This window comes from Artibeus jamaicensis, unplaced genomic scaffold, assembly GCF_021234435.1.
Source record: "Artibeus jamaicensis isolate MK-2021 breed Jamaican fruit bat unplaced genomic scaffold, CSHL_Jam_final contig_233, whole genome shotgun sequence".
In the NCBI taxonomy this organism is placed as follows: Eukaryota; Metazoa; Chordata; class Mammalia; order Chiroptera; family Phyllostomidae; genus Artibeus; species Artibeus jamaicensis.
In genome coordinates this window covers 67,034,858-67,061,324 of record NW_026521486.1, presented here as the reverse complement: position 1 = coordinate 67,061,324, position 26,467 = coordinate 67,034,858, and the positions used below count along the sequence as shown (strand labels likewise).

The following is a 26,467-nucleotide window of genomic DNA, read 5'->3' as shown; positions in this document are numbered from 1 at the left end:
AAATAAAAAGTACAGGCGCTTGTGGAAGAAAGCATGCAATATCTATTTCTGTTAAGGTTAACTTTCATTTTAATGCTTTTGTTTTGGAATTTAAAAGGCAATTCTTATAATGAACCATTTTATTAAATTTACTCACAAGAGCCAGTTAATTTGAAGTGAAAAATTTTCAATATGTCTTATGAGAATAGCTTACTCTTTACAAATAACTGGATTAAAACATGCCCTTCTTTACATGGAGAGTTTTTCTGTTGTTGAAATGTATTTTCATAAAGGGAATAATAACAAAACATAGGTAGCTGTGACCAAAAGTTGTGTAAGCTTTGATTAACCATACCTACCTGCTAATAAGTCAAATGTGGTTAAGTTGTTAGCATGCCTCAGGTAGTGCTGGTAACATATATTTATCCCTAGTCTCTGTTAAATCACAGAATATTGGAAATTTCCCTCAGGAATAACGATGCACCACAAAACTCATATTCTCTCTTTCAAATATACTGGATTTCACTTTATGAATTTGAAATTGCATTCCAAAAACAAATTTTTCTCTGTATTGGATTGCGCCTGTTGTAAAGGTTGTCATCCTGCACGCAGTTACCCAGAACTGCTCAGTATGCAAGCTTGCAACAAGGATTAAGTGAACCTTTTTGTAGTGGAAAATGAACAACAGGGTACCATTAATAAGAAGAATTAATCTGCACTAGTACTACAATCTCCTAATAGAAGTCATGCTCCTCTTTCTAATACACTCTCTGAAAGTAATTTAAGGATTGAAAGAACTGGTTGATAATTAACCTTTAGAAAGCTTCGAGGAAGACTTTTTTTTAAGTGCTATTAATGTCCCATAAAGTAACAATTAAGCACTGGGTCTGCTCTCTTGTCCCCTCAAGTGTCTGGATCCAATTACTAGTCGTGGCTACAAACAACAGAAACAGTAACAGGGACTTCCACGACCCAGAATTACTGAAGAGGGCCGTAAGCAACTGTTGGAGACATTTTGCCTCTCAACAGACCAACTTTTGTCTGTGCCCCATTTCTTAAGGATTATCTATTCCAGTGATTCAGAACCATCTGAAATATTTAAAAATATATTTATGGTCAGTTCCTGCCTTGACCAGTATTTCTGGGAGTGGGGACCAGGTATCTGCACAGAAACTCCCCAAGTGATTCGAATGTGCACTCAAGGTTGAGAACCTTGTCCCCTGTTCTTTCCCTGTACTTCTCTCTTCCTGTCTTTGGTTTAAACTTATTTTAGCTGAACTGTTTTTTTTTTAATCCTACTAAATCAAACAAATTAAAGGGATAAACAGTGTAAAGGTTAATTTTGTGTGTCAACTTGAGCAGCTACAAGGTGCCTGGATAATACGTAGTTTCTGTGTGTGTGGTTTCTGAATGAGATTAGCATTTGAATTAATGGACTCAGTGAATTGCCCTCCCCAGTGTGTTTGGTCATCGTCCAATCTGTTAATGGCTTGAATAGAACAAAAGTGGAGAGAGGAAGAATTTGTCCCTTTTTTCCTGTCTCACTGCTTGAAGTGGGATGTGTCATCTCATCTTCTTTTGCCCTGGGGCTGAAAACATGCTCAGCTCCTCTGGCTCCCTGGCCTTCAGAGTGGGATTGAATGACACCACTGGTTTTCCTGATTTTCCAGCTTGTAGAGAGCTGATTGTGGGTCTTCTCAGCCTCCATAGTTGCATGAGCCAATTCCTCATAAAAAGTCTCCAGATAGACAGAGAGAGATGGAAAGATAGAGAAACAGACAGATAGATAGATAATCTCTTATTGGTTCTATTTCTCTGGAGACTGCTGACATATACAGTACTCTAGACAACTGAAATCTCCATTGCTTGCAAAATTCGAGTATCAGTTCATTGGAGCTGTATGGTTTCAGAGTAGAAGTTAGAAACCACTTTGTCACCTGGCTAGTGTGACTTTCAAGTGACCTTGGTAAAAACAATTTTGTGGAGTGGAAGATTGCAGTAGCTTAAAGAATGAAAGGAAAATAAGAGAACATAGAGGGAGGTACCAATGTTAATTTTCAATTAATTTTATTATAAATAGGAAAGGAGAGGAGATGCTCATAATTAAGGACGGGTTTTGTTTAAAGTGGGAGGATCTTGCTCATGTTCCTAATCCTAGGAAAATTGCCAGTAAAGGGAATGCTGTTTACTATACATTAGGGGGAAAATGAGATTATTTATAAGACCACTAGGTGGAAGAAGATGGGAGGGATGCAGTTGTTGGGAATTGTTGGCCTTGGGTGAAATGACACAGCAGGGTCTTCTGCAAATAGTAATAACATTAATATTTATGAATAACACCATGTGTCAGGGTGTTCTAAGCACTTTATACATAATAACTCATTTCATATTCTTAGCAAACTTATAAGATACATTCTATTATTTTCCTCATTTTCTATATGAGGAAGCTGGGCACAGAAAGTTAAGTAAATTGCCAAAGTCACACAGTGAAAGACAAAGTAAAATTTGAGTCTGGGCATCTGGCCTTCGAGTCTCCCTTAATCCCTGCCCTATGCTGAATAAGTGTGAAAAGAGACAGGGAGTGGGGGCCGAAGGGTTTGTTTAAGTGATGATCTGCATTTTTATAGAGATGGAAATGTCTAAGGATGAGCAAACGGTTAGGGGTTTTCAGAGTGTTAGATTGAATTCATAACCAAAAACTGAAACGAAGGCAAAAAAAAAAAAAGGACATATGGAGGTTGCTTATTTTGTTGAAGCCCCAGGTGCCCACCAGACTGAAAGCTTAATTAGAATAGCAATCATTACAAAGGGAACTTATACAACTTGACATCAAACAAACAAAAATAATCCAATTAAAAATGGGCAGAGGACCTGATACTTCTCCAAAGAGGACATACAGATGGCCAATAGACGTATGAAAAGATGCTCAATGTCAGTAATCATCAGAGAAATGCAAACTACACCACAATGAGATATCGCCTCACACTGGTAGAATGGCAATCATGGGTAAATCAACAAACAACAAGTGCTGTCCAGGATGTGGAGAAAAGGGAACCCTTAGGCAATGCTGGTGGGAATGCAGAGCTGTATGGTTTCAGAGTAGAAGTTAGAAACCACTTTGTCACCTGGCTAGTGTGACTTTCAAGTGACTGGGAATGCAGAGCTGTATGGTGCAGCCACTGTGGAAAGCAGTTTGGAGGTAACTCAAAAAATTAAAAATGGACCTGCTGCATGACCCAACGATTCCACTTCTAGGAATATATCTTAAGAAATCCAAAACACTGATGTAAAGGGATATATACACCCCTATGTTCACTGCAGCATTATTTACAACAGCCAAGATTGGGAAGTAGCCCAAGCGTCCATCAGTAGATGAGTGGATAAAAAAGCGGTGGTACGTTTACACAATGGAATATTACTTGGACATAAAAACAAAGGAAATCTTACCTTTTGCCTGAGCATGGTAGGAGCCGAAGATCATTATAGTAAGTGAAATAAGCCAGTCAGAGAAAGACAAATACCATATGATTTCACTCATATGTGGAATCTAATAAACTTAATAACAAGCCAAATAGAGACAGACTCATAGAGAAGAACAGGCTGACAGCACCGTGGTGGAGGGTTGTGGGGTAGAGGGATCTAACGAGAAGAAAAAAAGAAAAAACTCATGGACAGGGGCAACACTGTGGTGATTGTGGGGGGGGGTGCAGGCGGAAGAGGATATGGGGGGACAAATGGTAGTGAGCAAATAGGAATAAAATGGGAATAAACACGTACCTATCAATAGAAAATAAAGGGAAAAACTCAGACACCGCAACGGTCTCATGATCACCCACAGGAAAGGGGGTCGGGGGGAGATAGAAGGTAAAGTGGGAATAAATGATGATGGAAGGAGACCTAAGCTGGGCTGGTGAACACACAATACAGTGCACGGATGGTGTGTTATAGAACAGTACATCTGAATGCTACATAATTTTATTAACTGTCACCTCAATAAATTCTATTTTGAAAAATCAAGCAATGAAGAATACATAGGAGAAAATTCTTCAAGACCATGAGCTCAGCAAAGAGTTCTTAGAAACAACACACAAGCACACTCCATGAAGATCACTGGATTTCAGAATCTAAAACTTCTGCTCTTGGAAGGACTGTAAGAGACTGAAAAGATAAGCTGGAACAAGGAGGAAATGTTTGTACATCATGTATCTCATAAGGGACTTATAGCCGAAATATAAAGAACTCTCTAAACTAAATAAATTTTTTAAATAATAAAGTATTAGCAAAAGATTCAAATAGACATATCACCAAGAAGATATACAGAAGTCAAATAAGCATATAAAAAATGTTCATCATTTGTCAACAGGGACATGCAAATTGAAACCAGAATAATGTACAACCCTATTAGAATGGTTATGATGAAAATGTCAGGCCAAATAAGTGTTGACAAGGATGCGGAAGAACTGAAACTCCTACTGCTGGTGGGAATGTAAAATGGTACAACCACTTTCTAAAAACTGTGGCAGTTTCTTGAAAAATTAGGCATACACCTACCAAATAGTCCAGCCATTTTACTTTTAGGTAGTTACCCAAGATAAATAAAAGCATCTGTCTCTACAAAAACTTGCACACAATGTTTACAGAAACTTTATTTGTATAACCACAAGTGAAAAACAGTGAATAAATAAACAAAAAGTAATATATCCATACAAAGGGATATTGCTGAGCACTAAAAAGGAATGAACTATCAATAAACACCACAACGTGCAGTAAAGGAAGCTGGACTCAAAAGTATACATACTGTATAATTCTATTTATATAAAATGCTAGAGAATTCAAGCTAAACTATTGTAAAGGAAAGCAGAAATGAGGAAGGGATAACAAAGAAGCATAAGGAAACTTTTGGGAATTGATGGATATGTTCATTATCTTCATTGTGATTGATGATAGTTTCATGGGTCAAACTTGTCATATTGCAAACTTCAGCTATATGTAGTTTATCTTGTGTCTATTTTTCAACAAAGCTGAGTAAAAAAGTTTAAAACATTATACACTGTTCTGCCACCTGGCTTTTTTTAAACACTTAATATGCTTGTTGATTTTATCTTTTAAATACACAAATCTTCCTCCTCCTTTTTATAGCTACCTAGGATTCTATAATGCATATTAAACACATGCATTATAGTCATTTTACAATTCTCCTGTTGATGTCAATTTACAAACAATACATTGGAAAACCTCTTACAAACATGTTTCATATACAAGCATATTTATAGGATATATTTCTAGAAGTAAAATTGTTTAAATAAATTTCCTTTTGAAATAAATACATTTCCTTTTGAAATAAATGTTTACTTCAAAAGGAAATGTATTTAAAAGTCTGACTGCTATTGCCAAAGTCATCAGTCAGTTTTCAGTGCAGGAAACAGAACTATTCTAGGTATCTTAAATGGGAAGGCACTTTTAAGGAATTTGATGTTTACAAAGTCTTTGGGAGAGCTGTAGGGGAAGAAGGGTCTAGGAATCTGGATTGAGCTCCCCAGAATACAATCCAACCAGGACACTGATTCACTAGGGGTGCTTCTGCCCCGGGCTCATCACCAAGCCATGCTGGAAGCTGGAGGCCACCACAACCTCACACACCTGGGAGACTGGAGAAAGAGCTGATAACCACAATTGAGGAACATGTCAGGTTAAGAAGCTGCGGCCACCTCCACCACTCCTCCACATTCGGAAGTCAGAGCATGAACATTTGGTGGCTGCTGCCCTGGAAACATGTTCCCATAACAATAATAAAAAAAAAATTTTAAATAAGAATAAATCACCAGCTATTGATTTCTAAGAAAAGAGACATTTTCCCACAACACTGCGATATTCAAGAACCTCAAGAAGATGCCCTATGCCTCACTTCTCTTTTCAAATCAGATGGAAAACATATCGTTGAGAAAATTTCATGTTTCCAGAACTCTAGCTTTACAGTGAGTTCTGGGAAATGTATTGATTTCCAGCCTCTCTAACTAGGAACATAAATCCAAGGGTGAGAAAATCCAAAATATACAGTTCACCATCCTTAGTGGTTGTTCCAATAGATACTTCTACCAGTAAAAACAGTTGCTTCCTAATTCTTACCAATAATCTCTAGCCCTGACTGGTGTGGCCCAGTTGTTGAGCATCGTCCTGCAAACCAACAGGTCATCCACAGGTCTGATTACCGATCAGGGCATATGCCTGGGTTGCAGGTTCGGTCCCTGGTTGGGGTACATGTGAGAGGCAATGGATTGATGTTTCTTTCTCACACTGATGTTTCTCTCCCTGTTTTTCTCCCTCCCTTCCTTCTCTCTAAAAATAAATAAAATCTTTAAAAAATAATTATCTAGAACACAATGCAATGTTCTATAAAATTTAAAAAATCTTGATCAAATAGATTTAAAAAACTAGTATCTCAGTACAGTTTTATTTCGATTTCTCATAATAGTGAAGTTGAACTTTTTTTTTTTAGTTTGAGTCATTAGTACCCTTCTCTGTAAAAACTCTATAGTTTTACATCTTTTTCCTTTTGGGCTATTGAACTTTTCCTCATTGAATTACAGATGTTCTTTTTATATTAAGCAATGCATGATAGAAATCACAAAATATTTTTCCAAACTTGTCATTCTTCTTTATTTTATGGTGGTTTTTGCTATGAAGTATGTATTTGTGATATAGTTTATCATAATGTTATAGTAAAAATATTTTTTTATTTTTGCATGTTTTCATTGACTTTAGAAATGCCTTCACCACACTAAAATCTTTTAAGATTCTCCCACGATTTTTTCAAGTACTTTAAAACACTTCAGCATTCCCATTTAAAACTGGATTTTATTTTGGTATAAGGTATGAATACAACTTAACTTTTTCCTACAAAAAGCTGCATAGGTATCCTAACACCTTCTAATGAGTAAACCATATTCTCCCCAATGAACTGAAATATCTTTATCTCTTGTACTAAATTCCTTTTAATTCTGTTCTAGTGACCTGTCTACCTCTATGCCAGGATAAAACTGTTTTAATTATTGGAGTTTTCTATTTTAATATTTAATAAGACTCATCTACCCTCTGCTTTTTCAGAGCTTTCCTGGCTAGTCTTGTTTTCCACAGGAACTTTGCAATCAGCTTTCCAGTTTTGAAAAATCCTGATATTTTTATTGGGAGTGCACTACATTTATAGATTAATTTATAAAGAACTGGCATGTACACAATTTAAGTGTTTCTGTCCAAGAATATATGCCTTTCCATGTTTGAGCTTTCTCTTCAGAAGTTTTCTTTTTGTGTTTTGCATATTGTTTATTTCTATTTTCTCTCCTTTGTTCTTAAAAGGGGCCTCTTCTTCCATTATGTCTTCTAACTGGCTGTTGTTTATGTCAATGAAAGCTTTTAATTTATGTGACTAACTTTATACCCAGCAATTTTATTAGTTTTAGGATACTTCCAGCTGACTCTCTTAAGCTTTGCATTGTCTCCTACAAATACTAAGATTATACCTCATCCTCCATTTCTAATGTCTGTACTCTAACTCTCTGCCTGGGTGTTTAAGGTCCTTGAGGACATGAGTAGTACATTTTTTATACCTTTCAGAGCACCAGTAAAATGCTCTGCATTGAATGGTCCATAATTAACCTCTATTATGAAAATAGAAACACAAAGTGCCTGCTAAATTATCTGCTAGTTCATTTATTCGACAATTTTGTCAGGTCCTACTAGTTTTCTTCCTGTCCATTCATAGCATCTAATTCTTTTCTCCTCTCACAATGAAATCTTTTAAGTGTCATATATATAGTGTGCAACAAAGCAGGCCCTTTCGTTTGTAAGTTTGTCCCTTAGATTTACATATGAAATTGCAATAAAATGAAAACTTTTTAGTCTCAGATTCGCTTAAACAATCTTGGTGATATTCATGCATTGTCCTTATCAGTTTTCCTAAAGCTACATATGATTTTATTTTTAAAATATACACACTAGGTATAATGTGGGGAGAAATTCAAACCAAACATGTTTACATGCATGAAACAGATTAAATTCTCTAAGCTATACAAGAAAGCCTGTCGTCTTACTTTAGGATCTTTTGTTAAGATATTTGCAAACTATATGAGTTAACTACATGGGGAAGATAAATTGGCCACATGCCATCTGAAAATCTGAAAAATACTACATCAGACGTTTCAATTGATAAAGCATGTTTCTTCTCCAGGCCTTTTACCAGCATGGTAAAAAATAAGTTCTAACTTCTACGTTAAGCTTCCATAAAGTGAAGTTAAGTTAGTTACAGTTGTGTGCTAGAGTGAAATAAGATGAAAATTCAGGAAAGTACGAACAAAACGCAGCTCTTCAAACTGCCCAGAAACATGGATAAATATCTGTAGATCTTCCTCACAGGGCCACAAGACATGTCCCCCATCCTAACTCCAACACTTGTCTCGAACCTCATAATGAGGTACTTGCACTGCTTCAGTAACTAATTCCTCCTTGGCCTTAGGTTGCACCTTAGCCCCTTGGATCTACTGACTGTGTATGTACCACACTCCCAACTCTTACCAAAGACCAACAAAGCAGACAGCTGAAATTGAGAGGTCTAACAAATGAGTTTGTAACGGCAGGATGTAAATCCTGCCCACAATACTCAAATGAAAACAGTGCAATTACTTTTTATTTATTTGGATAAACGGACTTGTCTACAAGGCTAATTAGAGTAGTGACAACCTGAGGTTACAATTTAAGATAATTTCATGTTTTTTTTTCTCTTTTCTGTCCATTTGCTGTTTCTCACTTGGGGTACCCCATCAGGCACTTGCAGAGGTTCCTTTGAGCAGTTCTTGGTATATATGTTAAAATGGCATAAAATTCATTTGAGTTCATGTGGTGTGAGGATTTGCTTTGAATATCCCATTAAATACAATGCAAAACAACCAGAAACCAAAAACAAAACAGCAAAATTATCCTGAAAAATTGAAGCAGCTAAAAACTTAACACATTTTTCTAAAAATGTTTGTCAAATATTAAGAATTTTGGGACACTAACTTCTACCCAGTTTTCAACATTAGGGCAACAATGGTGAACAGCTCAAGTTCCAGTGTTCTCCAAAAGATGGTAAGGGAATTCAGGAGAGCATTAGCAAAAACTGTGACTATAAAAAATTTTGAAATCATACAAGTGCAAGGTAGCAGGAAGTACCGGTGTAATTAATTTACTGATAAAAGAGAAAGACAACTGAGGGAGGAGGGGAGCGCTGACTCTGGAAAAGATATTAGTTAACCCTGGTAAGTAAAGGTCGTAGAACTGATCTCAACCTTCCCTAATGATGTTAGAGCTGACTTTAAAATAATGTCAGCATAAGGCATTATTAGGCTGATACTCCAAAAATTCCTCATTATGATTAAATACAAGCTTCTTCCTTTTTATAAAAAGCAGTGCTTGGCTTAGACCTGCTTTGTTTCTTTAGCTCCACTACAAATACTTTGATCCTTTGACAATTTACCTTGGATTTTTGGCTATTAATACTGCCAATCCCATATCAATTTTTGTTTAATTGTACCCACCCATATTCCCACGATTTGCTATCAGTAAAAACAGATAAAAGTCATTATCAGATTGTATAAAGCTCTCCATCAACACTACACTTTATCTCTTAGTTCTGCATTTAAGGAACTCCCCTCAATTTCTTATTTATTGATTTTAGAGAAAGAAAGGAGAGAAACAAGGAACTGTTGTTCCACTTACTTCTGCATTCATTTGTTGATTCTTTCACGTGCCCTGGACCAAGGATTGAACACGCAACCTTGGTGCACAGGAACAATGTTCTAACTGACCTAGCTACCCAGCCAGTTCCCACCCTCCTTCAATTTTTATGAATTCTATCCCTGCCACACAATCCATAGGTTGTTTGCTTTTATGAGAATTGTACTTTTATGGCACACAGTGACTACCTGACAAATAATTCTATATCATGTTAGTAATTTTTTTAAATTTTTGATCAAAAGAGACAGCAGTGCTATAGTTCTGGGAAAGCAGTGAACCAAATGTTGAGAAATCAGAATTATCAAATGTCACTGAAGACAACATATCAAAGAGAAGTACTCAGTAAATTAAATGCCGTGTCTGACCATCTTCATTCAAGTTCAACCAAAATTATGTCCTTCATCTGTGAGTTTTCTTGTGCCTTTCCTGGTGGCCTGAAAATCTTTGATGGGAGAAACTACTCATGGCACTTCTTCAGTTAAGGAACATTTTAAGGTTTAGATGCATCCGTCTGGAATTCCCCAGGGGCAGGGAGCTTATATTGTATATAGCTTTTGGACAAGAGTATAATAATAGTTTTGTCACCCCGGACACAGCCAAAAATTTTCAAAGCATCTTGCTCTTGCTGTGTTGTTTTTCTCTTACAAGGCTTTTACATTTTGAAGAACGGTCACTAGATCATTAAAATTATTCACCTTTTATGAATTAGTGCAGATGAATTAATAGATAAATAAAAGCTACTTCTTAGTGACTACACCTCATGGAATACTTTAAAAAAAAAAACAACAGTGATTTCACTCTATTTTCTCCCCTAAAAGGCCAAGAAGGGATCTAGATGGCGTTACCTATACTAATATGCAGCAATTAAAAAGATATCCTTAAGCCATACTGGAAGAATTAGCACAAGACTCAGATATTCATTAAGCTATCTTTCTGGCACATCTCCAATTTCAGGTGGGAAAGAGAGGACCCCAAACTCCCAAATTGGAAAGTATATTTAGAAAGTCACCAATTACACTGTTACACTCTTCCCAACAGTAATGAATTGTTTCTTGGGTTACTGTCTAGTGACAATGCAAAGAAACATCTGTCAAAGGCATGGAAAACTATACAACTGCTTTTTCAAAGACATTTTTTTCTAGGTTAAAAAAAGATCAGCTGTCTAACCACAAAGCATCTGTTTCTTCACTGTTATCACAAAATCTGGAAAAGCAATTTGGGCTTGAGGATCACTTAATTGCCCCCTTGAAGCTAGAAAACAAGTTATTGTATCTTCGTCTGTCTTGAAAATTATTTGCAAGGCTCAAAATCACCTGTCCAGCTTTACCTCGACTTTCATTATCAACCTCAACTACTGTCATCCTAATCACCCCAAGTTTCGCTGGTATGTATCTGATCAAATACAGAATATGAACATGTGTGATTAGTTGACCTCATATCCACAGATAAAACTTCTCAAATCTTGGACTCTGGGCAATGGCTTTCCAATTTTAAACTCTAACTATGAAGGGCACTGGGCACACAGCAGGAACTGGATGAGTGAAACTGGAAGAACAGGCATGAAAACCAGAATGTGTTTTTAAGTTTTCAGAAAGACCACCCAGAAATTATTAACAAAATCATGGAGTTGTGCAATTGCTGTTTTCATTAAAAGTCAGATATGAATGAGTTTGTTGTTTTAGAGAACAGTTAAACTTTCTGTCATGACACTAACATGCTAAGGTACTGCCTTGACAGTGCAAAGAAATACCTGAAGTAAATGCTGGGGATACGGCAACGTCCCCCAGTAAGAAAGGATGCCAAGAGAACAAGCCCAACCCAAAAACTGCATGGGCATTAGGAAGCTTGACTTGTTCTCAGCCCTTTACCCACAAGGGACAGCAGCCAGTAACGGTTTGACTTTCCCAGAACGTGTTACTCCTTAAGATTAATTCATGATGAATATAAAACATCTTGAGAGTCGGTTAACTTCTAGTTCTTGAACTGTCACCACTAATTTTACTTTCTTTAAAGTGGGATTCTGGTTTGTTCTTGATAAGGTGGTCAGTTGATTGAGGATGGAATTTGACATAGGGTAGAAATTGGCTTTCAGGGAGTGAAACACAAACATCAGACACAAACAAGAACATTTTTATGTAATAGAGATACACAAACACACCTTAACTGTTAACAATGGTTACCTCTAAAGAGAGATGTGGGATGGTGGGGAAGGGCTGAAAAGGAACTTTCACTTTTTACTCTATATTAAAGGTACAAATAAAACGGCTATTTAAATTTTGGGTAGCATGAAGCCTTGCATGACTTAACTACTCCAAGTTGAAGACTTGTTTTAGTTTATACTGTACCTTCCCTCTGTCAACGATAATGTCCTTCCCCCCCTTTTTCCTTCAAATGAAAACCTATTTTAAATAAAGCACCTGTTCAAGTTAACTCCTGAATTTTATATATTAATCAGTCAACGGTAGCCCGAAAGTCATGTACTTCAAATGAATTGTAAGCAGAAAGCTTTTTAATTTCCTGATTCACACACTTAGGGAGATTCTGATTCTAACCAAGCACTGGTTTGCCTTAAAATTTTATGATTCTAATGAAGTCTACCAAACTGACCAGATATCTTAAGCGAGGTTTTATAGACAGAGGTTATTCAAAAAGGCAAAACATGCCCAGAGATGTGGCAGAAAACAAAGTCTGACGTAAGAGCTCCTAGTAGGTTGGTATGAGAAAAAAGCAAAAGTTGCAAAACATATAGATAGTAAGAATAATTCATGTAAAAATTTAAAACCCACGATACTATGACTTTCTAAAAATGTATATAAATGCATAGCAAAAAGGTAATTGAAGAGTATATATTAGAGCCCAAGAGTTACCACTTGGGAGGGGGTCCTCAAGGGCATTTTTACCATACCTATATTTTTATTCCTTTTCCTAGAATATATTCTTACTCAGATAATTAAATACAAAATGAAGAACTTTACAGTTCCAAGATGTTACATATAATGGTTTCCTTAAAATAGCTTGCTACCAAATACAGTTTAGCAAATACCACTGTTGTCTATTTTTCAACATTATTATACTTCATTCCTGGTATCCCTAAGTTTTTCTCATTGCTCCACAAAAAGTCAAATTTAAGGAAATCATACTAGCTTTTTCTTGAGTATTTGATAATGAAGAGATGACACAGATGCCAGGAAGTATCAATATAAAGGTAGGAGCCGATACAGTGGGAATCCAGTTCATGTAAGTAGGCAAGCCCATCTTTTGGCTTTAATGTGATGTATTTGGACACATGTGCAGGCTTCTGAGGAGGGCCAGAGGCTGTCTTACTGGGTTTACAATATAATAGTAACTTGTGACACTCTTTTATCTACCAGAGAAAATGTTGCAGTAGAAAAGTTAACACTCAAAAGTACACCCAGCTTTTCAGAAAAGAGATAATATATAAATCCCAGATAACGTGATACTTGTTTAGAAGTGAAGCATTTTTGCTTGATATTAAAAACTCTTAGGAGTATTTATATTTTCTTGAAAAGGGAAAAGCTATCAAAGGAAGATCTATGTGTAGCATGAGTTTTGGCGAACACCACTAAATATATTACTCTGTAGTTTATTAAAAACTACAGAACAGCAACATACTAGAATCAATGCCTATTATAAAATCAAGTAAATGTATATGTTCAATGAATTTCAGCTTTTAGTTATTAAAACCTAGGTAATGCATTTTGTCATTTAGAAAAGAATACCGGAGGATTCATTCAGTCTATATATCTTTAAACATTATTGTAAGGCTACGGCTGGTCAATACTATCTACACACGCTTGCGTAGAAGACCCCAATATTTTAAACGGTCTCCAATTACGTATTTCTTCTTTGTCACATTGTATCTATAAAGGACCTATGAAAACTGTAATGGTTTGTCACATTGTATCTATAAAGGACCTATGAAAATTGTAATGGCAAACAAGTTAAAAGATAAATTTGAAACGTTAGAGGCATGTGTCAAACCACGTCTAGAAACAAGTGGCAAGTATGGGAAAATGATATTATCTGGCGTGAGATCAATGATCTAGAACCTTTGTAGCATTTACAACACAGAAAATCACAAACTATGTATTAAAAAAAATAATTAGCATCACAATTCATTTTTTTAAATCTCCGAATAGTTTGGCATGGTGCATACCTCGCCTTAATTAGGAATTATGTGATAAAAGTAACATATTCTTCAAAATTATTTTTAAAATTGTTGGGTTACAGTTTCATATCTACTTAATTTCCATTGTACTCTTCACTATCGCTTCCCTAGTTCCCAAATTTTATATTTTATTACTAAGAATCTAAAAATGAATGATTCATTTTTCTTACTTTAATGCCTAATTAAAAGTAATCACTAAAAAGTAATACATGGCTAACATAAAAAAAAGATTTTAATTTAGCTCTAACAGTCATAAATTTAGGGTATTTTCAGGAGATAGCCCTAGAACAAAACAAACTCACTCTTGTTTTATCCAATAACATGATGCTTTTTTCTTTTCAGATTATTGTTTACCCCCAAATTGTTGTAATATACATTTTTAAAAACAATAATCTCCCTCTGTAATCACATAGCAAAACAAGGAGCAGGACAGCCACTAGCATTACAGAAAAGATTGTATACTTTTAACATAATATTCAGATATTTTTAATGACTATCCTAAACCAATTTTTAAATATACTAACTATATACACTTACTATTTGAAAAATACATTGTTTCTACCTACCTATTACTTTTAAGACATAACATGGTAGGTACTTTGTGTCTTCTTCCTAAAAGCACAATTACAAGGATAGGAACATAAAAGATATATTAGATATGAAGAAGTATCTGGAGAACTTCCTCACCCTTGGCCTAACATCTCTTTATCTTTCCTTTGGAAACATACTACAATTGATCAGTCTTTCATTACCATTTCACCCTATTCCTACCTAACGACTTTTTGGGGGGTCTTCAGAGCAAAGACAGGTATACGATATTATCTATTGTTGCTACTGAATTTAATCACAGGATAAAAAAATTAATAAAATGCTTGAGGTTAAGAAAGATACATAGAAAGAAACCAAGAAAGGAGGGGGAAAAAAACAGCAGGAGTGGTTATAGCCCACCAATAATTACGTGGCAACTCTGGAACAGAGGTTCCTATCTGGACTTTAGTGTCCAAATTCAGAATACAGTTCTCCAATTATTAGGTTTTATGGCTTTATTTTTTGGAATAAAGCTCAATTTCATTTCTATGTTAGAAAACCTATTTTACTCCAATGGAAAAAGAGCTTATTTCCCATCTACAACAGTGGAAATGGCAAGGCTTTTTTTTACTACTTCTGAAAGGCGGCCAAAGCAATTTTCTTCTACCGTTCTCATGATTCCCCCGCCTTCCCCAACCCCCTGCATAAGCACTTATTTCACAGGAAACCCAGAAACTACACAGAGTACAGTCACCCCATAAAGGACAATTTTAGCTTCTTTCCCTGACTTTCCCACCCCAGTATCCCAGACACACACAGAGGTCAGTGTGTTTAGTTTGGCAAGGACAATAATTAAAATGGTAAACCAAGGGCTCACAGAACCCTTACACTAATTTAATATTCTAACATCATAACATTAAGGTGTCAATTCATTCCATTTTTAACCCATTAGGGAAAGTTTAAGGTTGTTAACTTAATATATGGTAGTAATTCTTTAGTAACTATAACCTCTTTAAATCCTCGTAACTGTTCATGCTAACAACTTTATTGCATACTACTGCTTCTTATAAGAAGTAAATCCAGGGACCATTCCATTTTACCTTAGACATACATTTACTAGTTTTCCAAGCATGACAGAAATGGAAAAATATATATATTAAAACAAGAACAATTTATGTTAATTTCTACAATTTGTGTTTCTTCTGTGAGCTGTGCCTGATTCTATTAAAATGAACAAATTTAAGTTCAGTCCTATACTTAAGGGAAAAAAATCTAATGAGACTAATTTACAAAGTATATAAGAATATAATTTTTGTAACAAATCTTTCCAGTGTTTGCTGCAACTGCATTAAATGAAATGTTTCCCTTCACAGAAACTCCAAACAGCTCTTATAAAATTAAACATAACTTCTGTGTTCATCTCTGGGAAGCACAGAACAAATATGACTTGCTCACAAAGGATCTGAAAGTGCCATCTCAGGAGCGTAAACTACCACCACCTGCTGCATGAATGAGTCTTAGTGAGTGGCTTCTTTCTATCTGGGACTTCTTCTCTTCTCACACCAGCAAACCCATCTCCTGTAAAGCCTGAGAGAAACTAAAGCCATTGAAGAAGTGAAACTCAGCATGCTCCACTCAAATACTACTGAGATAACCATTCTAAAGCAAAATTGGCAGAAGTCACCTCTTTTATAATCAACAGACCAAAACAAAACAAAAAACCCCAACCCAAACCAAAAGGCAGATGCTGCTGTTCAATCATCAGATGTAATTACAGAGGCAAAAACATGACAACAGCAATAATTCAAGTAAAGTATATGTGAAAATTTAAACACGCCACTTTCAAATTAAGACAAAAGTGAAGGGAGCTATGATCTTTATATATCAGAGTCAAAAAGCTTAGGCATTATCATCAAATGTTAATCACTTTACAGTCATCAATGAGACTACTGTATATATTTTTGCACCTTGCGCTTGTAAAAGCAGATTAAAATATTTAATATGTAATGTACAATGTATTTTACCAGCTCAGCATACAAGATGTGTATAGATTATACCGAAGTAGTAGACAGTTAGGGGCCTGTGCAAAACCCTGCAAAAATAGAACTTCAGGTATCTGCTAATTAAAAAAAAAAAAAGAAAACAAAAACAGTTTGCTGTTTAGAAGTGATACAATTCAAACTACCACAAAATACAAAGGACTGCAAAATGTATACCATTCCAACAACATATATAAGTTATTAAATAAAGATTTGATTTAAAAGAATATAAATGAAGCCTTTAAGTAGGTCTTTTCTACATGCATATTAATCCTTATTAAAGAAAAAAATATGTAAAAAGGCCATTGGTAATTGCTTTGTTAACATTTGTAGAAAATGCCAATTCTCTGGTCACAAACTCCACTAAGTTTAGCACTTAAGGTCTCTGCAGTGTTATAAACGTAATTTAAAATACTGTTAATTCTATAATTCCATTGGTAAAATAATGTGACTTGGAATATGGCAGTCTTCATGTTGAGGGCAATGATCCACAGTTTGTTTTAATTTCTTAGGTGTGAAGAGTTATCCAGAAGAACAGCACCCTCCACCACCGCTCTGGACTTGAGGTTCATCATCAATAATCTGCACACCTCGCCTCGCAGCTCCTGGTTGACTGGAGCCATTGCCTTTTGCCCTCTCATCCACTTGTGCTGTTTCTATCATCCCTAAGAGAGGAAGAAAGCAGAAATTATTTAGGACTACAATCTTTCAATTTTCTTTCTGTAATTTCAGTATACCACCATGGCAGCCATTTCTGACTTTAAACCAACAAAGAAACTAAATATAATAAACATTTTGTCAGCTCACTAAATAGCTTTTCCTATGAGTTTAAAAAAATAATAGCAAGTTTATTTGTCCAGATGTAGAATGGCCACAATGACGTCAACAGAGAAAAATTTCTGCCTTGAACAAATAACTATACAAGTATAGTCCTTAAAATTTTCCAAATATACTTGTCAAAGTCTGAATTGTTGCAGTACAAGGGATAGTTAGGGCACAAGATTTATTTTTCAACTAATAATGCATATTTGAAATAATAAACGAGTTAATCATGAGGAACAATAAAGCTGGAGAATTCACACTATCTGACTTAAAGATACAGTAGAGAGTTACTCTAATGAAGATAAATTGGTGAAGGGAGAAAAACAGAGATCAGTGAAAGAGTCTAGATATAAATCCCACATATGTGGTCACTTGATCTTTGACATATGTGCCAAGATTATTCGATTAAGGATAATCTTTTCAAGAAATAGTACTGGAACTAAACATTTACATATAAAAAATAAACCTCAACTTATACTTCTTACCATATGCAAAAATTAACAAAAAATGAATTGAACATTCATTCATGTAAATGAACATGTAAAACAAAATTTCTAGAAGAAAACATAGGGTGAAATCTCTGAGAAAATCTTTGTCACTTTGAGTTAGGCAAAGATTTCTCATGTAAAGATCCCCCCCAAAAAAAATCATAAGAAAAACTAACAAATCAGATCTCATTAAAATTTAGAACTTCTGCCCTGGCCAGTATGGCTCAGTTGGTTGGAGTGTCACCCCATAAACCAGAGGGTCACAGGTCTGATTTCTGGTCAGAGCACATGCCTAGGTTGTGGGTTCAGTCCCATCAGGGCGCTGATGAGAGGCAACCAATCAATATTTCTCTCCTGGCAACCAATCAAGATTTTGCCCCACTCCCTAAAATCAATGAGTATGTCCTCAGGTGAGGATTAAAAATAAGTAAATATTTTAGAATTTCTGCTTTTTCAGAGACACAGTTAGGAAAAATGAAAATACAGTACACAGACTGTGAGTAAGCAATTGCAAAATGCATATGTGAAAAGGTGAGAAAACAAAAGGGCTACTCAAAACATAACAAGGTTCTTCAACTTGGGCCCAGAGACTACTCTTAAAAATTCTAACTTCTACTTTGTTTTAAAATTTTCTATTTTTGTGTGCTTTTAATGTATAAAATGTATTAGCATTTACATGTTCTTTATTTTATTTTTTATTGTTGTTCTATTATGGTTATCCCAATTTTTTCCACTTTTGCCCTCCTCCACCCGGCCCAACCCCCCACTCCCAGTCAATCCCCACATTATTGTCCATTTCCATGGGTCATTCATACATGTTGTTTGACTAGTCCCTTCCCTTTCTTTCCACCATTTGTTCTTTATTTTTAAACAAACATATGGGGAATATTCCAATTTTTAAATAAAGACATGTGACTGAAGTATGTATAAGCCAGATCAAGAGCCTTGGTACTCAAAGTATGGTCTGAGGAAGGCCCAGCACCATCACCACTTGGGTTAGAAAGAGCAGCTCAGGCCCACATCAGACCCATTTAACAAGGTCCTGAAGTCATCAGTATGTACAACAATGCTTCTCAAATTTTAGTGTGCATCAGAGTCATACAGAGGGATTGTTAAAACACAGATTCTGGGCACCATCTGATAGGGTCTCAAGTGACGCTGATGCTGCTGATCAGGGGACCTCACTCAGAAAATTACTCCAGAACAATTATGAATGGCTTTTAGATTTTCATAGAACTGAAATTTACTCCAAAGGTGTGTACATGTACATTTTTCTTGAGAGAAAAACCAGTTTCGTCAAATTCTCAAAAGTCTGATGTCCATAAATTCAAGGAATATAATTTGACAAAATCATTTCAATCCATTATTCCACAGACTTTAATTTTCCAAAGTATGGTAATGTATTTTACTGGTGATATGAGAAATGACTTTCAGGTTGTATATACACAATCATTTTCCGCCCTGGCTCCTGTGAACCAAAGGGTCGCCCATTTGATTCCCACTCAGAGCACAGGCCTGGGCTGCAGGCCAGGTCCCCAGTGGGGGCCACATGAGAGGCAACCACACACTGCTGTTTCTCTCCTCTCCCTAAAAATAAAATAAATAAAATCTTTAAACAATCATTTTCCTTTCTCTATTTAAATAACTTTTTAATATGGGAAATTTCAAACATAATATAAAAGTAGAAAAAATAGCATAAGGAAAATTGTGTGTTCATCATATAATTTCAACCATACCTGGCATTACCATTATTGTGATCCAAAATCATTACCATTATTTTGAATCAAACCCCATATACATAAAATTATTCTAATAATCTATAAAAGATAGAAACTCTTTTCTTAAAGTATAACACTATACTCACACCTAAAAATTTTACAAGAAAATATTTTTTAATTTTACTTTTTGATTGAGGTAACATTATATAAATTTTAAACGTACAGTATATTTTGATATATACTCTACTGTGTGCTCACCACCAAAAGCCTAGTTTCCATCACTTACAGATATCTGGCCCCTATGTCCATTCCTCCCTCCCACAGTTCCTACAATTACCGAATGTCACCAAATATCCGGTGAATGTTCATACAGTCCCAGTTGTTTCACAAACATTCTTTTTCACTACTTGGTCAAATCAGGATTCAAATAAGGTCCACCCACTGCAGCCAGTTGTTACATCTCTCAAATCTGTTTTAACCTATATATTCCCCCTCCATTCTTACTGTTAATAGTTATACATTTTAATATGCACTTAGCACATATCACATGCATAAAATTTCATAGCCATTAATTACTGCTTGAAATAGGGCTAAAGTAGGTATTTATAAGTGGATATTTACAAGAAATGAGTTAGAGAAAAAACATTAAGTAAATAACAGTACTGGTAAATGTGACAAATCATCAATATGATCATTAATGGAAAATGTAAAACATCACTTTAGAAATATTACCAATATTTTTTTAAAAGAGCCATTTCTAAACATACTAAATCTGAATATACCTACTTTTACAAAGGTCAAGAAAGAGTTCCTCAATTCCTTTGTTCTGCTTGGCTGATGTATGATAATGTTTTGCCCCCACAGATTCTGCATACCTTAAAAAAGAAAAATATCAGTGATCAATGTAAAAAAATTGTTTCATGTTTTTGCCATAAGTGCCATTTGAACTTTTCACAGCAGCAAATTTAGTAGTTTATTACTAATTAACCCATTTTTAGTACATTTAGAATTATACAGCCACTTAACATCTCTATACATTAAACCAAATTTTAAATGAGCACAAGTTAATAAGACTTAGTTTGTGTAAGTTAGTTTGGAACCTAAATATTTTTAAAGTTTTTGTGATACACTATTTGATCATGATAGTTTTCTTCTGCATCCCTTTATATTTTTTACTGAACTCAAAAAGAGAAGTGAGAGTGGATTATTTTTAAATATAGCCAAAAGTCTAGAAATTACCCATGTTAACATGCTTCACTGAGTTCAACAGCTCAGTCTATATTAAAATCTGAGTAATACCTCAACAGTAAGGCACACTGAGTGAAGGGAAAGACTTCTACTGTGAAGTGACTGTTGGACAGGGGGCCGTCAGGGGAGGGGGGCAGGGATAACACTTACAATTCTGCTTCTTGAATGGAAACATGTCTCTCCTTTTCCAAGTCTATTTTATTACCTAATTTGAAAAAGTAAATGCCAATCTTTAATGTCAATTCATTTTTTGTAACAAAATTAAGCCAATTCTAAATATACAATTGCCACTTTAACCACCTGGAAAAAAATACAAATCCCCATCAGACTTCTAAATGTCCTAAAATTATAAAGGTAACCCCTATGTTATGAGGTTTGATCATGGATGGCTATCAAGGTGAATGCCTCAATCTCCCTCAAATAATGCACAGCATTCGTGAAGGGGCAGTCAGTCTGTCAGAGAAAATAACTTTTCCAAAGAGATGGGCACTATTCCTTGATTTAAGATATAACAGAGACTAAGATTCAGTAGGAAACTGAGGGATAAACCTGTGTTTCTTAAGCAAGTATAAGCAGTCCCCAGTCAACTCAGAGTCAATTAACAACTAAACAAAGCCACCTTATTGTGGCTTCCACAAACATATATTAGGTGAGCCTCTTGGATCCTAAGAGTATTTTGATTTCATGGATAATATAAGCTGATTAAAGAAAGCATTAATTGTATGGCTTTTTAAGCACTTTGCCACCATAGAGGAGAAAACTATACTCGTTCTTTTAAAAACATGAGAGAAGTTTATATATGCACATCATGACTGAAAGGGTATTATGCTAAGTGAAATACGTCAGAGAAAGACATATACCATGTGATTTATTTCACTTATATGTGGAATCTAAAACACAAAATAAACAAAACAGAAACAAATGCACAGATACAGAGAAAAAAATCAATGACTGCCAGATGGCTGAGAAATTGGTGAGATGGGTGAAAAAGTGTTAAGAGATTAAGATGTACAAATTGCCAGTTATAAAAACAGTCACAGGGATGTAAGTACAGCATAGGAAATACAGTCAATAATATTATAATAACTATGTATGGTGTCAGATGGGTACTAGATTTATCGAGATAATCACTTCGTAAGTTATATAAATGCCTACTTACTATGTTGTACAGCTGAAACTAATATATTTTATGTCGCTGGTAAGTGAAAAATAAAGAAACATAAAAGACGTACACATCGCGCAGACTTAAAATTACTGAAAATAAAGGTAGCCCTCCTTAAACAAGAGAATCAGAGATGCTTAACAAATCATCAGAACAAAAGGGGACAAACTGCAAAATGCAAATTCCTTATTAAATATAGGAGATGATAGGTGAGTTGGCTAGACACAGCACGGGCTAAAGGTAATGGAAATAACAGGTAGGAATGGGGAAAAATACCCTAAGGCAGGACACTTCAAACAAGTATTTTAATTTTTTCTATCTGACTTAAGGGGGAGGGAGAGGAAACCTTATAAATATAGCCATTTTTGTTGGGACCTTAGAGAATCTAGAAGACAATTTCAGCACAGCACTGAAGTAAGGACCTAATAAAAAATACAATGCTTAAAAATAAGAAGTATAAGCCTTGAGGTTCTACATCTATGAAGGAGCTCAAATAATCTGAGCACCTAACTGTGAGAAGCTGCAATCAACCACTTGCCTCCATAGCCTAAGGATGATGAGAGGGAAGGAAGTAGCCTATGCTAAAGTTCAGCAGGTACCAACAAATTCAATAATGAACTCTTCCCTCTTGGAATAGTTACCTGTATACCTCGACAAGAAGACAGGTATTAGTTCTGATTTCCTACATTCAACTTTGCCAATAAAAAATTTAATTTGCTAAATATTATAGCTGATACATGTGATAGTCACTAGAGGAAAGCTGTTGTATGTATGCTATGAAGAATGCAAAAAGCACCACCTAGTGTCCAGTGGCTCCAACTAATAAAGGCACAACAGTTTGCCTCTTAGAAAAGAGACAGCAAGAAAACTTTCCTCCAATTAACTAAAATTATATGAGTTTTTTCTTAGATCTTTTTGCCTTTTTTCAAATTCCACCTGAATTATCAGTGTCTATTTAAAAAAAGAGGAGGAGAGGGAAAGTGGACAACAACCATACTGTCTCAAATGATTACTTGGGGAAAATTATTCAGTTTTATTAAATAACATTTTAAACTTAATGAACAGTCCTGTTATTAAAATAGCTATTTTAATAACCTATTATTTTCTTTTATTTATTTTTCCAGCATCATACCTTTTTTAAATTGTTGTTCTATCACAGTTGTCCAAATGTTTTCCCCAGGTGTCTCTCTACCGCCCCATAATTAAACAAAAATTTTAAAATCCCTCTTTGAAATATTTCTTTGAACAATCAGTATTCATAATGGATTAAACATAAACTAAGTCACAGAAACTGCCAGTTAGTGACAAATTTTTAAAGCTAAAAATCTTTTTAGTTCCTTTACTCTTAAAAGCAAGACAGTTAAAGGATTAAGGTTCTAAGACTCCTATCTGTTTTAATACTATGGTTCAGCTGACATAGAAAACTTTCTAATAGGCTTAAAATGCCTGAAAACAAGGAAAACCAACCGGAGTAGGCACCTACTTGAAAGTATAGTACTAGAAAGACTAGGGAAAAAAATTGGCTGAAGCTATTGGAAAGGAAGAAAAAAAGTCACCCTATTAAGAACAATAAAAACATTATCTTCTTTAAAAACACTATTTGAATTAGAACATGGAAGGAACATACCTACTGCTAAAAGAGGGCCTAATAAAGAACAAGAACCATATTTTGATTAGATTGGATGATGCCTGGCATGTTAGTAAAAAAACTTTCAAAAGCCTTTTAAATCTGAAGAAAACCTGTTTGTAAGTCCAGGTTCATTTCATAACTGTAAGACTTTTTGCAAATTATTTAACCTCTCTCAGTCTCGTTTTATACAAATATAGCTAACAAACTTTGCAGGGTTGATGTGAAAATACTGTAGAAAGCTTAGCTTGTAGTACAAATTCAATAAAGAGTAGTTATTAGTATTAGCCACATTTATCACAGTGAATGATCAAATGGAAACCAATCTTGTTATGAGAGAACTAAAGCCCGTAATAGATACTTTCTACCATCACCCTGCCGGCTTCATCTAGCTAACTTGGTTATTTAGTACAATGCTCTAGGAAATCTTCCCTTAACCCTCCACCCCCTAAACTTAGGTAGGTTTGCTTCTGTGCCACCACAGCCCTCCGTAATGCGCCACCTTCACAGCATTTATCATAATACATAATAGCTTGTTTTTCTCTCTCCCCCATACAGTAAGCTTTTAGCAGGCAAAGACATTATCTATTTTGTTTACTTATTCACTACACCACTCCTAAAGCCTGGTACATAGAAAGCAATGTATAGTATTGATTACGGATATGGGCTTAAAGAAGCAGACAGACCTGAGTTATAATCTTGAGTTTACCTACAACTAGTCATGTACTTTGGGAAGTATCAAGCTCTCTAAGCCCATTTCCCTGTGTGTAAAATGGAAATGGCAACAATACCTTCCTTGCAGTGTTGTCTGGAAGCTTAAATGAAATAATAAATGTGTAGTTCTTAGAAAAGTGCCTGGCACACAATAAACAGTATCTTATTGATAATAAATATTTTTAATATACGTACAAATGTTAAGGGCAGACTAAAAGCAAAATACTACTAACTAGAGCAACCACTAACAGTACTACTCAATGGATTAATTAAAACCTTGAGGGAAAAAGTCTGCAGCGAAGTATGGGGTTCTCAATTATTGGTTAACACATTATCAGAGGCTTAGATAAGGACCCGGAAGCCTCAGTATCTAATTTACACCCAAAAAGCTAGCAGATTATGTATCAGTCATATTCAGAGACATAAAATAAGTTAGAATTCCTACACTTGGGCTTAAATAACTTAATTATATAAGAACAAGATGGGAAACGCCTGACAAAAGAGTACTACTTATAAAAAAGGAATTCAGATACATCAGCCTCACAGTTGCCTTCGAAGGGCCGAAATAATTTTTGGACTGGATAAGTGTAATTACTCAACAACTGTTAAGGAGTTGGAATTACATTCAGCCCTTTGAAGGCAACCTCGAGGCTGATGTGGCCCCCGGTGAAAACGAGTCTGACAGCCCTGCTGTAACCCTCTATATAAAAGAGACATTGACTTGACATGGCTGACAAGTGTATACAATCATGGGCAACACTGGCAGAATGACTGGGGGTTTTAAAAAAAGAAAGCCATGTAAGTATACACTGGCTCAGCAATGTTTGGATTCTCACATCCATTTCAAGGGTAGAAGACACAGAGATACACTTAAATAAAGCCAGGAAAAAAATCAGGATGATGAGAACATCTGAAAGTTAGTTCAAATGAAAAAAATTGAAGACCAAGAATTTAAGACTGTTGGTGAATTATCTAAGCTCCAAAGGATTGAAAGGTTGTCTCATGTAAAGGGAAAGAAATATTTGTCAAATGCCTTCTCTATGCAAAATGTTTTCCAAATCATTATTTCACCTTCATAATAATTATGTGAGGATTATTTTGAAGTTAATAATAAAACAGAAGAACTACTATAAATAACACTATCAGCAATAAAATACTGCACTACTACTGAGAATAAAATAAAAATCGATAGGTGGAAAATAATGCAAATAATACAAATGTTCATCAATAGCAAAAGGATAAACTGTGGAATATTCATAGAATAAAGTATTAGCAAAGAAGATAAAATGAACTACACCCAAATACAAGAACATAGGAAACCTTACAAACATAATGTAAAGTCAAAGAAACCACACAAAAGAGTTCATACTACGCGATTACATTTATATAAAGTTCAAAACAAAACTAGGACATCAGTAAAAAGACAGTGTTTGGTGGGAGGTGATGGTGAAAGGAAGGCGGCTGGGGAGTGCTGGGATGGGAAAGCAGCGCAGGTGGGGCTTCTAAGCTATGGGTGATACGGTTTCAGTTAAATTTCTTAACTGATATTTTCCTTTTTTGGTAAATGGCCTGTCCAGATTCTTCAGATTCTGAATTACAACTAAAATTCTACGTAGTGTTTTGGGTGGTCCCAAAAGCTGGGTGGGTCAGGGCCTCCTCATGAGGTGGGAGCCAACTGTGTGAGCCAGGTTGATGGAGTCTCAGATATGACACCCACCTGCAGCCTCTGTGTTTCTGTTGTGGGAGAACTCAGGAATGGAAAAATGGCCTCTGCCAGCACTTCTGTGCGGGAAAAACCTGCCCCAGCTCCTGCCCTGATGCTGGGCAATTCAGCTCCTCCCCATATGTCCCTGATGTCTTTCCATCTGCTACCGCTACACTGGAGCTCAGAGGGAGTGAGTCCAGGTAGTCTATGCATGAGCCCTTGAACAGCAACTGCCTGGGACTCCAGAAGTTTCTGTCTTCCACAGCCTCAATCCCTACTGGTTTTTACAGCCAGAAGTTATAGGGATTTACTTTCCTGGCACTGGAGCCGTGGGCCAGATAGGCTAGTGTGGGGCTGCAACCCCTCGCTCCTGGGATATATCTCATGATTTTTCTAATATACTTATAAACATTTTATTTATTTATTTTTAGAGAGAAAGGGAGGAAGGAAAAGGGGCAGAGAGACATCGACTGTTTGTCT

The 26,467-nt window shown here is 35.5% G+C and overlaps 1 protein-coding gene across 1 annotated transcript in view; it reads right to left on the bottom strand.

The window, feature by feature from the left end:
• Nucleotides 1-9,913: 9,913 nt before the first annotated feature.
• Nucleotides 9,914-26,467, bottom strand: part of RAB21 (RAB21, member RAS oncogene family) — a 39,529-nt gene continuing 22,975 nt past the window's right edge. Inside the window, exons 5-7 of the mRNA XM_037161168.2 lie at nucleotides 20,930-20,984; nucleotides 20,318-20,406; nucleotides 9,914-17,168 (exon numbers count right to left, since the gene is read on the bottom strand). Coding sequence (XP_037017063.1) covers nucleotides 17,026-17,168; nucleotides 20,318-20,406; nucleotides 20,930-20,984 — 287 coding nt within the window. The 3' untranslated portion in view covers nucleotides 9,914-17,025. The remainder of the gene's footprint in view (nucleotides 17,169-20,317; nucleotides 20,407-20,929; nucleotides 20,985-26,467) is intronic.